The sequence below is a fragment of the Mobula hypostoma genome, chromosome 14, assembly GCF_963921235.1.
Source record: "Mobula hypostoma chromosome 14, sMobHyp1.1, whole genome shotgun sequence".
NCBI classification, from domain to species: Eukaryota; Metazoa; Chordata; class Chondrichthyes; order Myliobatiformes; family Myliobatidae; genus Mobula; species Mobula hypostoma.
This window is the reverse complement of record NC_086110.1, coordinates 17,604,528-17,617,560: the sequence shown is the minus strand read 5'-3', so window position 1 is coordinate 17,617,560 and position 13,033 is coordinate 17,604,528. Positions and strand designations below refer to the sequence as shown.

The window sequence follows — 13,033 nt, the reverse complement described above, 5'->3', positions numbered from 1 at the left end:
TTGGTCTTTGACCTTCGGGGTTCTAACTCTGGACTCGCCAGCCTGCGGACTGATCTTCAACTTTGCTCTTCAGACTCAGTCAACCACTGGGTATTGAACCCAGATCTTGCTGATCACAGGACTTTAACTTTCAGGTCTCAATCCTAGGACTCACTGATCACAAGTTTGACCTTCGGGCCTTGAATTATTGACATGCATGGACCTCTGACTTGAGAGGTTACCAACCCTGATGACTCCTACCCATATAGATCTCTGACCGGGATTCGTTGGGTTTCCTCACTGCCTACCAACCTGACTTCTGGGATTGCTGACCTTTGACCGCAGAGTGCACCAACTTGGACTTCAAACACTGGTTCCTGCCCCGGGCTCTTCATTTACTATCCCTGACCTCTAACTCTCCCTCATTCCTGTCCCTAACTCCTTGCACTGCCCCCAAACCATTCCTACAGACCTAAAAAAAAAGTAAATCTGAGCCAAAATCTTGACAAATATTTCATCACAGCACTGTCTTGACCAGATGAGTGTGAATAGTACAAGGGAGAAGAGCCAAGATGTTGATTCATCAGAATTTTCAAATGGTTGGATAGCAGAGGCTGTCAGAGTTTCCTTTGTGATTTTTAATTGTCCTTTATTTTTGATGTCTTTATGATTTTTCTCCTAAAACACTCCTTGACTTCCTTGATTAGCTTTGGTTAGTTCATCACCTTGGCATCTTTCTCCTTACTGGGATATATTTTTGCTGGGTTTCATAAATATCCTTAGATGCTTGCCTATTGCCTGACTTGCTAATTTATTTCCCCAGCCAAATGTGACTAACACTCACTTCATTCCTTTATTTTTCCCTCTTTCTCAGTTTCTTATCCTCAAGCCAAATTTTATCATACTGTGATCACTGCTTCCTAGGGGATTTTTATTGTGACATAATTTATTAAGCCTGTCTCATTACACATCAACAGATCCAAGATAGCCTTTTTGCTTGTTGGCTCTCTAAGAATAATAATAATAAATATTTTATTAATCCCGAGTGGGAAATTCTTTCGTTACAACAACACTTAAAGCACATTTAGCAATGTGCAGACTTAATTAATAATAAAGTACAGAATAATAAAATAATAGTTTACCAATATGCAATAATTTGTAATAATGTGCAATAATAAGGGACTGAGATCAGTGCGTTTCTGCTGTGTGGTTAGAATGCTGCTGTTATAATCCATTCAGATTCTGCTTCATGTTTGGCTCTAGTAATTGTCACAATGGACAGCTGGTGATGTGGTTGATAAAATTACATAATTTGAACTGCAAATGCATCAATATTGCTTTGTAGTTGTCCTTTTTGTCTAAATATCATTAATAAAGAACTGACTATGATCTCTACATTTATCTAAAAAAGGAAATCCATTGCTGGTCAGCTTACCATTTCATGTCTCACTATACCTTTCCAATAATTGTTGCCTTTGTCAACTTTAGAATTGAGATGGAGACCAATATCTGAGGAACTATTTATTTCTTTTCTGGTGCTTAAGGGTTCATAAGCATTTATGGTCGTGACGTGGTGTGAGGGGTTCAGGAGGAATCAATTAAGAACTGATCATTCAGGAAAGTGGCGAGACCAGAAAACTGATTCTAGATGGACTTTATGATTACAGAAACAACTCCAAGGATCCTGTCTCCATGGAAAGGAAAAGCAATGGTTGTTGATATGTCACAGATCATTGATAGAACCTTTACTGACTGATCCAGCCTCAATGTAGTACTGCAGTATCAATGTAACAGGAGGATTTTCTCGTCGCAAGAACTGTTCGTTTGTACTCATAATGACATCCTGTGCCGTGTTTTGTTTGCTGACTGCTTTAAAAAAAGCTGTCCTTTTGTTTGGGTGCTCCCAGACTAACTGCTGCCACATGTTTTAAATAGGGCCCAAAAATGGATGAGCCACTCTAAGGGAGTGGCTTATGTTTGCTGTTTACTGCACCATATTCCATGTGTACAAACATGGTAAATCTGGATGCAAACATTTAGTTGAGCTGAACAATAGACATGGTGTAGAATTATTTGTAAATGATAGTTTCTATGATTTTATAATTCTGCATGTTTGAAATACGGAGAAATGGTAGATTCTGCATAAATGTTGCTTTAAAAAACTGTACAGATTGTACTTGGGTCCTGAACACCCAACTTAGAGACACAGTCTACTTACAAACAAATTCCCATAATATCAATAAATTCAGAAGTCTGGTATACAAGCATTGCTATAAATAACAAGACATTTTCTTCTCCCTCTTCATTTTTTGTAATTGTTCTTTATCAGCCTTGTGTGCTTTTGAACCATTTCATTTAACGCTTTGGAGGTTTGTTCACCATAGCAGTTAGCATGATGCTAGTACAGCTCAGGGCATTGGTGTTCAGTTCCAGTGCTGTCTGAAAGCAATCTGTATTTTCTCCCCTTGACTGCATCTATTTTCTCCTGGTGCCCTGGTTTCCTCTCACAATCCAAAGGCATATTGGTTAGTATGTTAATTGATCGTTGTAAAATGTCTTGTGAATATTCTAGTATTAAATAGGTGGGTTGCTGGGCGTCGTGGCTTGTTGGACCAGAAGTTCCTGCTCCTCTAAATAAAATAAAAATAAAATATTTGTATCATTTTTGTGTATTTTGACAAAACTAACAGGATATGTGTAAAAGCAGAATTCAATGTGTTATCCAAGAATGGCCTGCATTCCATTTAATTTCAGTTTGTACTTTGAATTTAAAGAATTCCTTATTTTGTAATAATATTCAAATATGTGAACAACAGGAATTCTGCAGATGCTGGAAATTCAAGCAACACACACAAAAGTTGCTGGTGAACGCAGCAGGCCAGGCAGCATCTCTAGGAAGAGGTGCAGTCGACGTTTCAGGCCGAGACCCTTCGTCAGGACTAACTGAAGGAAGAGTGAGTAAGGGATTTGAAAGTTGGAGGGGGAGGGGGAGGGGGAGATCCAAAATGATAGGAGAAGACAGGAGGGGGAGGGATGGAGCCAAGAGCTGGACAGGTGATAGGCAAAAGGGATACGAGAGGATCATGGGACAGGAGGTCCGGGAAGAAAGACGAGGGGCGGGGGGCACCCAGAGGATGGGCAAGGGGGATTGTCCCTCTGAATATACCCCCCTTGCCCATCCTCTGGGTCCCCCCCCTCGTCTTTCTTCCCGGACCTCCTGTCCCATGATCCTCTCGTATCCCTTTTGCCTATCACCTGTCCAGCTCTTGGCTCCATCCCTCCCCCTCCTGTCTTCTCCTATCATTTTGGATCTCCCCCTACCCCTCCAACTTTCAAATCCCTTATTCACTCTTCCTTCAATTAGTCCTGACGAAGAGTCTCGGCCTGAAACGTCGACTGCACCTCTTCCTAGAGATGCTGCCTGGCCTGCTGCGTTCACCAGCAACTTTTATGTGTGTTGCTTTATTCAAATATGTGTTTTGTATTGTCATTTAAAATTGTGTTTATTCTAAATTTCAGAAATGTGAGCCTGTTGAAGATTAGCAGATTTGTATGCATACCTTATAAAAATTTAACACTGTTCAGGATGATGTCAATTTAGCTTACTGCTGTTATTTTCCATTAATGTACTTCTGATAATGAACTGCTGAATGTGCATTAGTTGTTTTAGCTCTAAAAGCAGCTTTTAAACAAGAACCTTCTATGTTTAACAGTTTCAATATTGTGGATTACTATTCCGTTATGAAGGCTGGCCTTTATGCATCTCTGAAAAAATTGTAATACAGCTCTCTGCACTTGACTGGCAAACTTTAAAACCTGGTGATTTCTACCTTCAAGTTGTTCCACATTTGGAAAAGACACCACGTATTATATTAAAATGCCTTGCAGCCAATGGTTACAATGTGGAGGAAATATTAATTCCAGAGGTCTCTTATACTTGTATCTTCACTATGGAATGGTTGGACAATATTAACAAGAGACGGATAGGAACAACTTTACAAAATTGCCTGTTATCTACTGACAACACTATTTTTCGAGTACCTTGGGAAAAGGTGGTAACTCCTGAATTTATTGACAAACCAAAAATGATAGGAAGCACGTCATCAGTAAACTGGACTGTGGATCAAGAAGTTGTTGGCAGCAATTCAAACAATATACAGATCAGCAATTACAGTGGACAAGTAGAAAACCCATCTGAAACAAAACCAAACATATTTACAAAAGAAAACCAACTGAAGGTCCAGCAAATTAATCTTACAAGGGGTTTACATCATCCTGTAAGTAATATTGCAGATTCTTTACTTAATTCAACAGCAGCCAGTTTAAGAGAGCTTGAAACAGAATATGTAGAAATTAATCAAATTTCAGTAAGTGATAGTGATTTGTCATCACAAGCGAGCAGTTCAAGTTCAGACTTGCAACATGCATTGAGAACTAATGAAACATCAGAAGTGATTCCTTTTGAACCTTTGAATATCAACACTTGCAACAAGAAATCAATTTATTTAAATTATATGGAAACATCTTCAACTGTAGCTTGGCCCAATTTAGAAAGAATACATAATCCATTTAAATTTCTTGCTGGTGACACAGAGGCATTCAATCAGCAATCACTTACAGATACTATTAACAGTATAAATAAAGAACTTGCAAAATTAGAGCTGTCTTCATCAATGGAAACTGATCTTCACAAAAGCAAAATGCAACAGGATTTTAATTTTTGCTGTGAAAATATGCATATTTTATTTAGTCAGACCACAGATAGCATAGAGGAAATTGTAAACAGCCAGCCTTTAGAATCAGTGGTCTGTAACCAGACACAGACTTCTGCTCAAGATTCACAAGACGGACAATTTCATGGTTCATCTGGTAATCCATTATCTACACCATGTAATAAAAATATAATTGATATGAAATCACATAAAGAAATGCAAGAGTTGTCTGAAGCAGATACAATAGAAAATGCTCACTGTAAGTACACAGAAATTGGAAAACAGGATTTTCACTTAAATCAGTTGACTGACTGTAATGTAGCTAACACTGGTGAACTTGTAAATATTGTTGTGAATTCACCATCAGAGTACAAGCAGTCGTCAGCTAAAAACTCAGAACAGAAAATTGCAATGGCCCAACAATCGGCGTATTCTGAGCATATACAGTTTAATGGGCAGAATGTTATCCAAAAAGTACCCTTTATCAAAAATACAAATCAACCAAATTTTGTTCATGCATGCGCTGATGTGCATTTAGATGGCTGCAGAATCTCTTCATCCCAGTTCTTAAACTTTGAAGGGACTATTTTATGTGAAGACTTTGCACTTGTTGAAAATATAGATTCTTCTTCAAAACTCAGCCATAACCATAATGTGATGAAAGTTGATCACTTGATTAAAGATGTTGAATCTATAATTTTGCAACTGGATAATAGCAGAAACAATACATTATTAAATCAAGGAACAAGCTCTATATTTGGTGACAATTTGCAGCCACGTTTGTCAGAGCACACTGAGTGTACAGAAACACATGGGTCCAAATGTATGACACACTTAGAACGAGATCATGTGTTTCTGACAGAGGAAAATGCACAATTGCACGAATGTTCTGTTATAAAATTACTAACTAATCAGCAATTTCAAGTTGATGCACTGCATCAGGGGTCTGAACATGTGGAACATGGAAATATAAATAACTTACAGAGCGAATTCTGCAAACAAAAACTCAGTGACAGTGAAGATTTGAACCTGATTGACACCCGTAATGTAATGTTACTTGAAGAAGAACAACAAGCACAAGAGAATAGATACCTGTCAGTACAGACCTTGGAAAATGAGACCACTGTGCAGAATATCTTGGGATTCGATGCTGTAAAGGAAGGTCAAAGTAAGCACTATTCTACTGTTGAAGAGTATTGGTCAAATGTGGAAACCACTGAGTCTAGCATTATTCACTCAACTATAATGGATATAGAAGAGCAGGAATTGACTTCTGCAAATGAAGAGAGAAATGAAAAAATACCATTTGCTGATAAAAATAGACAAGATTCGATAAAGCTGTGTGCTCAATCATCACAGGGCTCTTCAGAGGATCTTAAGGAGCAAGGAGACTGTCTAATTGGGAATAAGTTGGAAGGTAGGATATTTAATATTATATCATAAAGGTTAACTTCCATTGTTTTTCCCAGGACAGGTGATGATTATAAAATGAGTAGATAAAGCTCAGAAACAAAAGCTGGTCATAATGCTGAGTTCCCAAGTTGTAGTTTTGGTTAAATGGGTGATGAGTTAGAAACTTGAATCAGCTGGAAAGTTTTAAAAGAAGTAGAATATTGTAATTTCTGTTCCTCATTTACATGCCATTAAATCTCTACCCTGGACCTGTCTGCCTGACAGTTTGAGGTGACCCATGCATCACTTCCTAGAAATTGAATAAGTATGAAGGAGGATTTCTGAGGAGAAACTGTAGAAATTGTCTTTGTGTAGCCAGGCATGCTATTCTTTTATTTCCCTAGTGCCACAAAGGTATTTAAAAAAAACATCACCTTGGGGCACTTAAGATAAAGTATCACAATCTGGTTTAGATTGACTTCATTGGCTTCCTTGCACAGCCCCACGTTAATTTTTCAGCCAGGCTATAAAGAGTTATCAGAACTAGCCTGCAGATTCAAAGGGGTTCTGTTGATATTGGGTCAACAGATTAACAATTGTAGCAATTCATAAAGATGAGAAAGACTGCAGATGCTGGAAATACAAAGCAACACACATAAAATGCAGGAGAAACTCAGCAGGTCAGGCACTATCAATAGCAATGAATAAACAGTTGAAGTTTTGAGGCTAAGGCCTTTGGTCAGAAACTTAGGTGTTTTGTATTGCCAGATTAGAAGCAATAATGATCAGCCCTTTGGGCTTATAATTGGACATTGACATTCATAATTTGCATAAGGTGGTCAGTATGATGGCCAGACTGAGTAAAATAAGCAGTGCTTTCTGCTCCTCTACCCCTTGCTGAGAATTCAGAATCAGAATTAGTTTTAATATCATTGGCATATGTCATGAAATTTGTTAACGTTTCAGCAACAGTACAATGCAATACAATACATAATAATAGAGAAAAACTGTGAATTACAGTATGTATATAATAAATTGTTAAATAAGTAGTACAAAAATAGAAATAAAAAAGTAGTGAGGAGGATTCATGGGTTCAATGTCCATTCAGAAATCGGTTGACAGATGGGAGGAAACTATTCCTGAATCATTGAGTGTGTGCCTTCATTCTTCTGTACCTCCTTCCTGATTGTAGCAAGGAGAATAAGGAATGACCTGGATGAGAGGGATGCTTATTGATGGATGAGACATGACTTCTTGAAGACATACTGGATACTAGGGAAGCTAGTGCTCATGGTGGAACTGACTAAGTTTATAACTCTCTGCAGCTTACAAGGGGTGATTGATAAGTTCGTGGCCCAAGGTAAAAGAAGTCAGTTTTAGAAAATCTAGCACGGGCTGGCTGGTGGCACAACAACATCGGCACCGGACCCGGGCGCAGAGGTTCCCGGGTTCGAAACTAGTCGGGTCCACCCCCAAGTATGCTTTCCATCCGCAACTCGACCTCGTAAAACAAAGGGAAAGTACTGCGAAAATGTCTGTGTGAGTGGCGTGCCACACAGTCTCTCCCTTGCTCCGCACCTTGTAAAAAGCCATGAAAAAGACATCATCACGCACACGTACGCAGATGCACACGCACAGACTCGCACACGTATGCAGATGCACACGCACAGACGCACACGTACGCAGATGCACACATACAGACGCACACGCACAGACTCGCACACGTATACAGATGCACACGTACAGACGCACATACGCAGACGCACACGTACGCAGATGCACACATACAGACGCATACGTACAGATGTACACGTACAGACGCACACGTACAGACGCACACGTACGCAGATGCACACGTACAGACGCACACGTACAGACGCACACTTACAGATGCACACGTACAGACGCACACGCACAGACTCGCACACGTATACAGATGCACACGCACAGACGCACACGTACGCAGGTGCACACGTACAGACGCACACATACTCAGACGCACACGTACGCAGATGCACACATACAGACGCATACGTACAGATGTACACGTACAGACGCACACGTACAGACGCACACGTACGCAGATGCACACGTACAGACGCACACTTACAGATGCACACGTACGCAGATGCACACGTACAGACGCACACGTACGCAGATGCACACGTACAGACGCACACTTACAGACGCACACGTATGCAAATGCACACGTAGACGCACACGTACGCAGATGCACACGTACAGACGCACACTTACAGACGCACACTTACAGACGCACACTTACAGACGCACACTTACAGACGCACACGTATGCAGACGCACGCGTACAGATGCACACGTATGCAGATGCACACGCACAGACGCACACGTACGCAGATGCACACATACAGACGCACACGCACAGACTCGCACACGTATACAGATGCACACGTACAGACGCACACATACGCAGACGCACACGTACGCAGATGCACACATACAGACGCATACGTACAGATGTACACGTACAGACGCACACGTACAGACGCACACGTACGCAGATGCACACGTACAGACGCACACGTACAGACGCACACTTACAGATGCACACGTACAGACGCACACGCACAGACTCGCACACGTATACAGATGCACACGCACAGACGCACACGTACGCAGATGCACACGTACAGACGCACACATACGCAGACGCACACGTACGCAGATGCACACATACAGACGCATACGTACAGATGTACACGTACAGACGCACACGTACAGACGCACACGTACGCAGATGCACACGTACAGACGCACACTTACAGATGCACACGTACGCAGATGCACACGTACAGACGCACACGTACGCAGATGCACACGTACAGACGCACACTTACAGACGCACACGTATGCAAATGCACACGTAGACGCACACGTACGCAGATGCACACGTACAGATGCACACGTACAGATGCACATGTACAGACGCACACTTACAGACGCACACTTACAGACGCACACGTATGCAGACGCACGCGTACAGATGCACACGTATGCAGACGCACACGTACGCAGACGCACACGTACAGACGCACACGTACGCAGATGCACACGTACAGACGCACACGTACAGATGCACACGCACAGACTCACACACACCAAAAAAAAAAGAAAAACTAGCACATTTATTTTTCAACATAATCCCCTCTTACATTTACACACTTAGTCCAGCGGTCGTGGAGCATACGGATCCCTTCTTTGTAGAAGTTGGCGTCTTGGACCTCCAGAAAGTGGTCCACAGCATGGGGTGATTGATAGGTTTGTGGCCTAAGGTAGAAGGAGATGAGTTTTTAACTTCAGACTTTCTGCATTTTCACTCAAAGAGTTGAACTGCACGTGCGTGTAACAAGAGCTGTATAACTCATCTCCTTCTACCTTAGGCCACGAACCTATCAATCACTCCTGCTGTGGACCACTTTCTGGAGGTCCAAGACACCGACTTCTACAAAGAAGGGCGTATGCTCCACGACCGCTGGACTAAGTGTGTAAATGTAGGAGGGGACTATGGTGAAGAGTAAATCTGCTAGGTTTTCTAAAATCAACTCCTACCTTAGGCCATGAACGTATCAATCACCCCTCGTACTTTGATCCTGTGCAGCAGCGCTCCCCCCCACCCATACCAGACGCTGATGCAGCCAGTTAAAATGTTTTTCATGGTACAGCTGTAGAAATTTGCGAGTGTCTTTGGTGGTATACCAAATCTTTTCAAACTCTTCATGTGATCCGTTGTTGTGCTGTCTTTGTAGCTGTGTCACTATGTGGGTTCAAGTTAGATCCTCAGAGGTGTTGATAGCCAGGAATTTGAAATTGCTCACTCTTTTCACTTCTGATCCCTCGATGAAGACTGGCGTGTGTTCCTTCGTCTTACCCTTTTTGAAGTCCACAATCAGTTCTTTGGTCTTACTGAAGTTGAATGCAAAATTGTGCTGCATCACCACTCAACCAGCTGATATATCTCACTCCTATACACCCTCTCATCACCACCTGGTATTCTGCCAACAATGGTTGTATCTTCAGCAAATTTATAAATGGCATTTGAGCTGTGCCTAGCCACACAGTCATGGATGTATAGAGAGTAGAGCAGTGGGCTAAGCACATATCCCTGAGGTGCACCAGTGTTGATAGTCAGCAAAGTGGAGATGTTGTTTCAGAGCCACACAGATTGTGGTATTCTGGTTAGGAAGTTGAGGATCTAGTTGCAGAGGGAGGTACAAGAGGTCCAGAATTTGGAGCTTTTCAATCCGAACTGTAGGAATGTTATATTAAATGCTGAGCTGTAGTCAATAAACAGCACCCTGACATAGGTATTTGTGATGTCCAGGTGATTCTACCTGTCTGTTGTGAATAGAGACGGTCTGTATCTGGGATTCCTGGATTTTCTCCCCGTTTAGAAAATAGTCCGCACATTTATTTCTACCACCAAAGTGCATGACCATGCATTTTCTAAAATTGTATTTTATTTGCCACTTCCTTGGCCATTCTCCTATGTTTCCTCAACACTACTTGCCCCTCTACCAGTCTTCATACCATCTGCAAACTTGGCTCCAAAGTAATCTGTTCCATCATCTAAATCATTTATATACAGCATAAAAAGAAGTGGCCCCAACACCAACCCCTGTGGAACACCACTAGTGACTAGCCGCCAACCAGAAAAGAATCCTTTTATTCCCTCTTGCAGCCTCCTACCAATCAACCAATGCTCTAATCATGTTAGTAACTTTCCTGTAATACCATGGGCGCTTAACTTAGTAAGCAGCCTCATGTGTGCTACCTTGTCAAAGGCCTTCTGAAAGTCCAAATATACAACATCCGCTGCATCCCCTTTATCTATCCTACTTTTATTTAAGGGTGGGGGAGATTGGACTGTTTGCCTTGAGGGTCCAAACAACAAGTCTTGCTGTCTTACTTTACCTGATGTGTAGATTACCTATTTATTTAATCAGTGATCAGTACTATTTCTCCCCAGTTCACTTATCATTCAGGTAACAATTATCTTTAATGTATAGTTACCAAACTTTATGCCAATCAAAATGTTTTCTAATTTGCTTTCAAAAAACTTATTAGGGGCTTGAGGGACTTTGGTGATGCTGAACCAGTTTTCTAGACTGTTGGTAGTTACTCAAAATACCAGTACACTTCCAATGGTTAAATGATGTTACACAGTGCTATAATAAACTTTACAGTGAAGCAGGTGAGTTTAAAAGCACAAGGAAACAAAACCCAGTGAGTTTAAAGGGAGCATCGGAAAACGTGTCCCTGATAAGTTAAAAGTGAACGAGGGAAGCAGAGCCATATGCTGGACTATCAGGATTTCCACATAGGTAGTAGATAGTCCGAATTTACTATATTCAGCAAATATTCTCTACAGTTGAAGTGAGGAAGGCAAGATTTCCAGTTTCTCTGGTGTCTCTACATAATAAAAACATCTTTAAGCAACTATTAAGTAGCTGGAGGATGGCAACTTTAAATTGGTTCATTGTTGACTTTAGGCAATTATTAGGTACCATACAGTAGAAAAACAAAGAATCAGTTTCTTTTTTTGATATGCCAATATAAATATATGTAGGACTGTGAATGTGGGAATTGTTATCTATGATATTGGTGTACTACACCAAAGAGCAAAAACTTGCATAGTTCTACTTAGTTGAATGTCACAATATCAGGTGACATTCTGTTATGTTTATGATGGAACTGCCACTTCTGCTTTTTCAAGTAGATTCCTGCTGCAATATATATGTATATATTTTATGTATTTCTGATTGAGATGCATTTCTTAATGTGGGAATTGTCCAGTCTGTAACTGATTTTGTTCTCTAGGAATTGGTTCAATATCAAATGAGACACTGGATACAGTAAAAGGAAGTACAGAAGATGAAAATCTCAACCTAACAGATGAACCACCAAAAATCTCACTAATTACAGAGCGTATTGTAAACAGGCAAGAACTGCTGACAGTTGAACAACCAGCGATCTCACCTCCCTTACTCTTAAAACCTTATCTGCCAACACTGTGCCATGAAATCAACTTTGATGTTCTGAAATCTGGGGTAGCATATTTGAGTGGTAGGTACTTAATAATATCTTTCAATGCATACAGCACCAGCAATCATAGAATTAACTGCACAGACTTTTACCCAAAGCTGCAGCTGGATACAGTGGTATATTTTGCATTTGAGTATTATGGTGACATAGAACAAAAAAAATCAATTTGCTGCATGAACTCAGCAAGTTGAGCAACATCTTTGGAGAAAGGGAAATGAATTGAATTGATATTTCAAGTTAAAACTTTGTGGTAGCATATATGAAGAGGGAAGGTAGTCAGTATGAAGATGAGAGGGGAAGTAGTAAGACTACTTCCCCTCTCATCAGTAGATGATTGTGAACCAAGGAGGGGTAAAAGCTCTAGGTGATTTCATTGTAATGACACATGCTGATTTGTTCCAAGTTTTGTGTGAAGTTGCAACTTGATAATACTGTAACTATTTTTATTATGGGTTTTACCACTGGAACACTTATGACTTTGTTATATAGATTAACTTTTGAAATTTATCTTAGCAGAGGCAATGTAGCCTTGTGCACTGACTGCCTATTGCCCTTGTTACACTCTCTTTTGCTCCCTTATTCTTCATGTTGAAATGGTGATTTCTTTAGTTTGCCCAGTGGTAAGCAATAGCAAACCACCGTTGCTAGATACTAGGTTTCCTAGAATCTATTTGCTAAGAAAACCATGGTCAAACTCACAAAATGCATACACAACAACAGCGCCAAGAGGATCTTCAAGACAATTCTGAAGTTGCTTTGCTCGGTAGGGTTGATTCTGGTCAGCAGGGGATCCCCGACCGTCATCAAGTTACTGCTCATAAAATTCAAGTAACACAAAAAAAAATTATTGCCAATTGGAAAAACCCTAT

The 13,033-nt window shown here is 40.7% G+C and overlaps 1 protein-coding gene across 1 annotated transcript in view; it reads left to right on the top strand.

The window, feature by feature from the left end:
* plekhg4 (pleckstrin homology domain containing, family G (with RhoGef domain) member 4) overlaps positions 1-13,033 on the top strand; it is a 175,630-nt gene that overhangs the window by 24,749 nt on the left and 137,848 nt on the right. The window contains exons 3-4 of the mRNA XM_063067558.1: positions 3,693-6,108; positions 11,940-12,185. Coding sequence (XP_062923628.1) covers positions 3,693-6,108; positions 11,940-12,185 — 2,662 coding nt within the window. The remainder of the gene's footprint in view (positions 1-3,692; positions 6,109-11,939; positions 12,186-13,033) is intronic.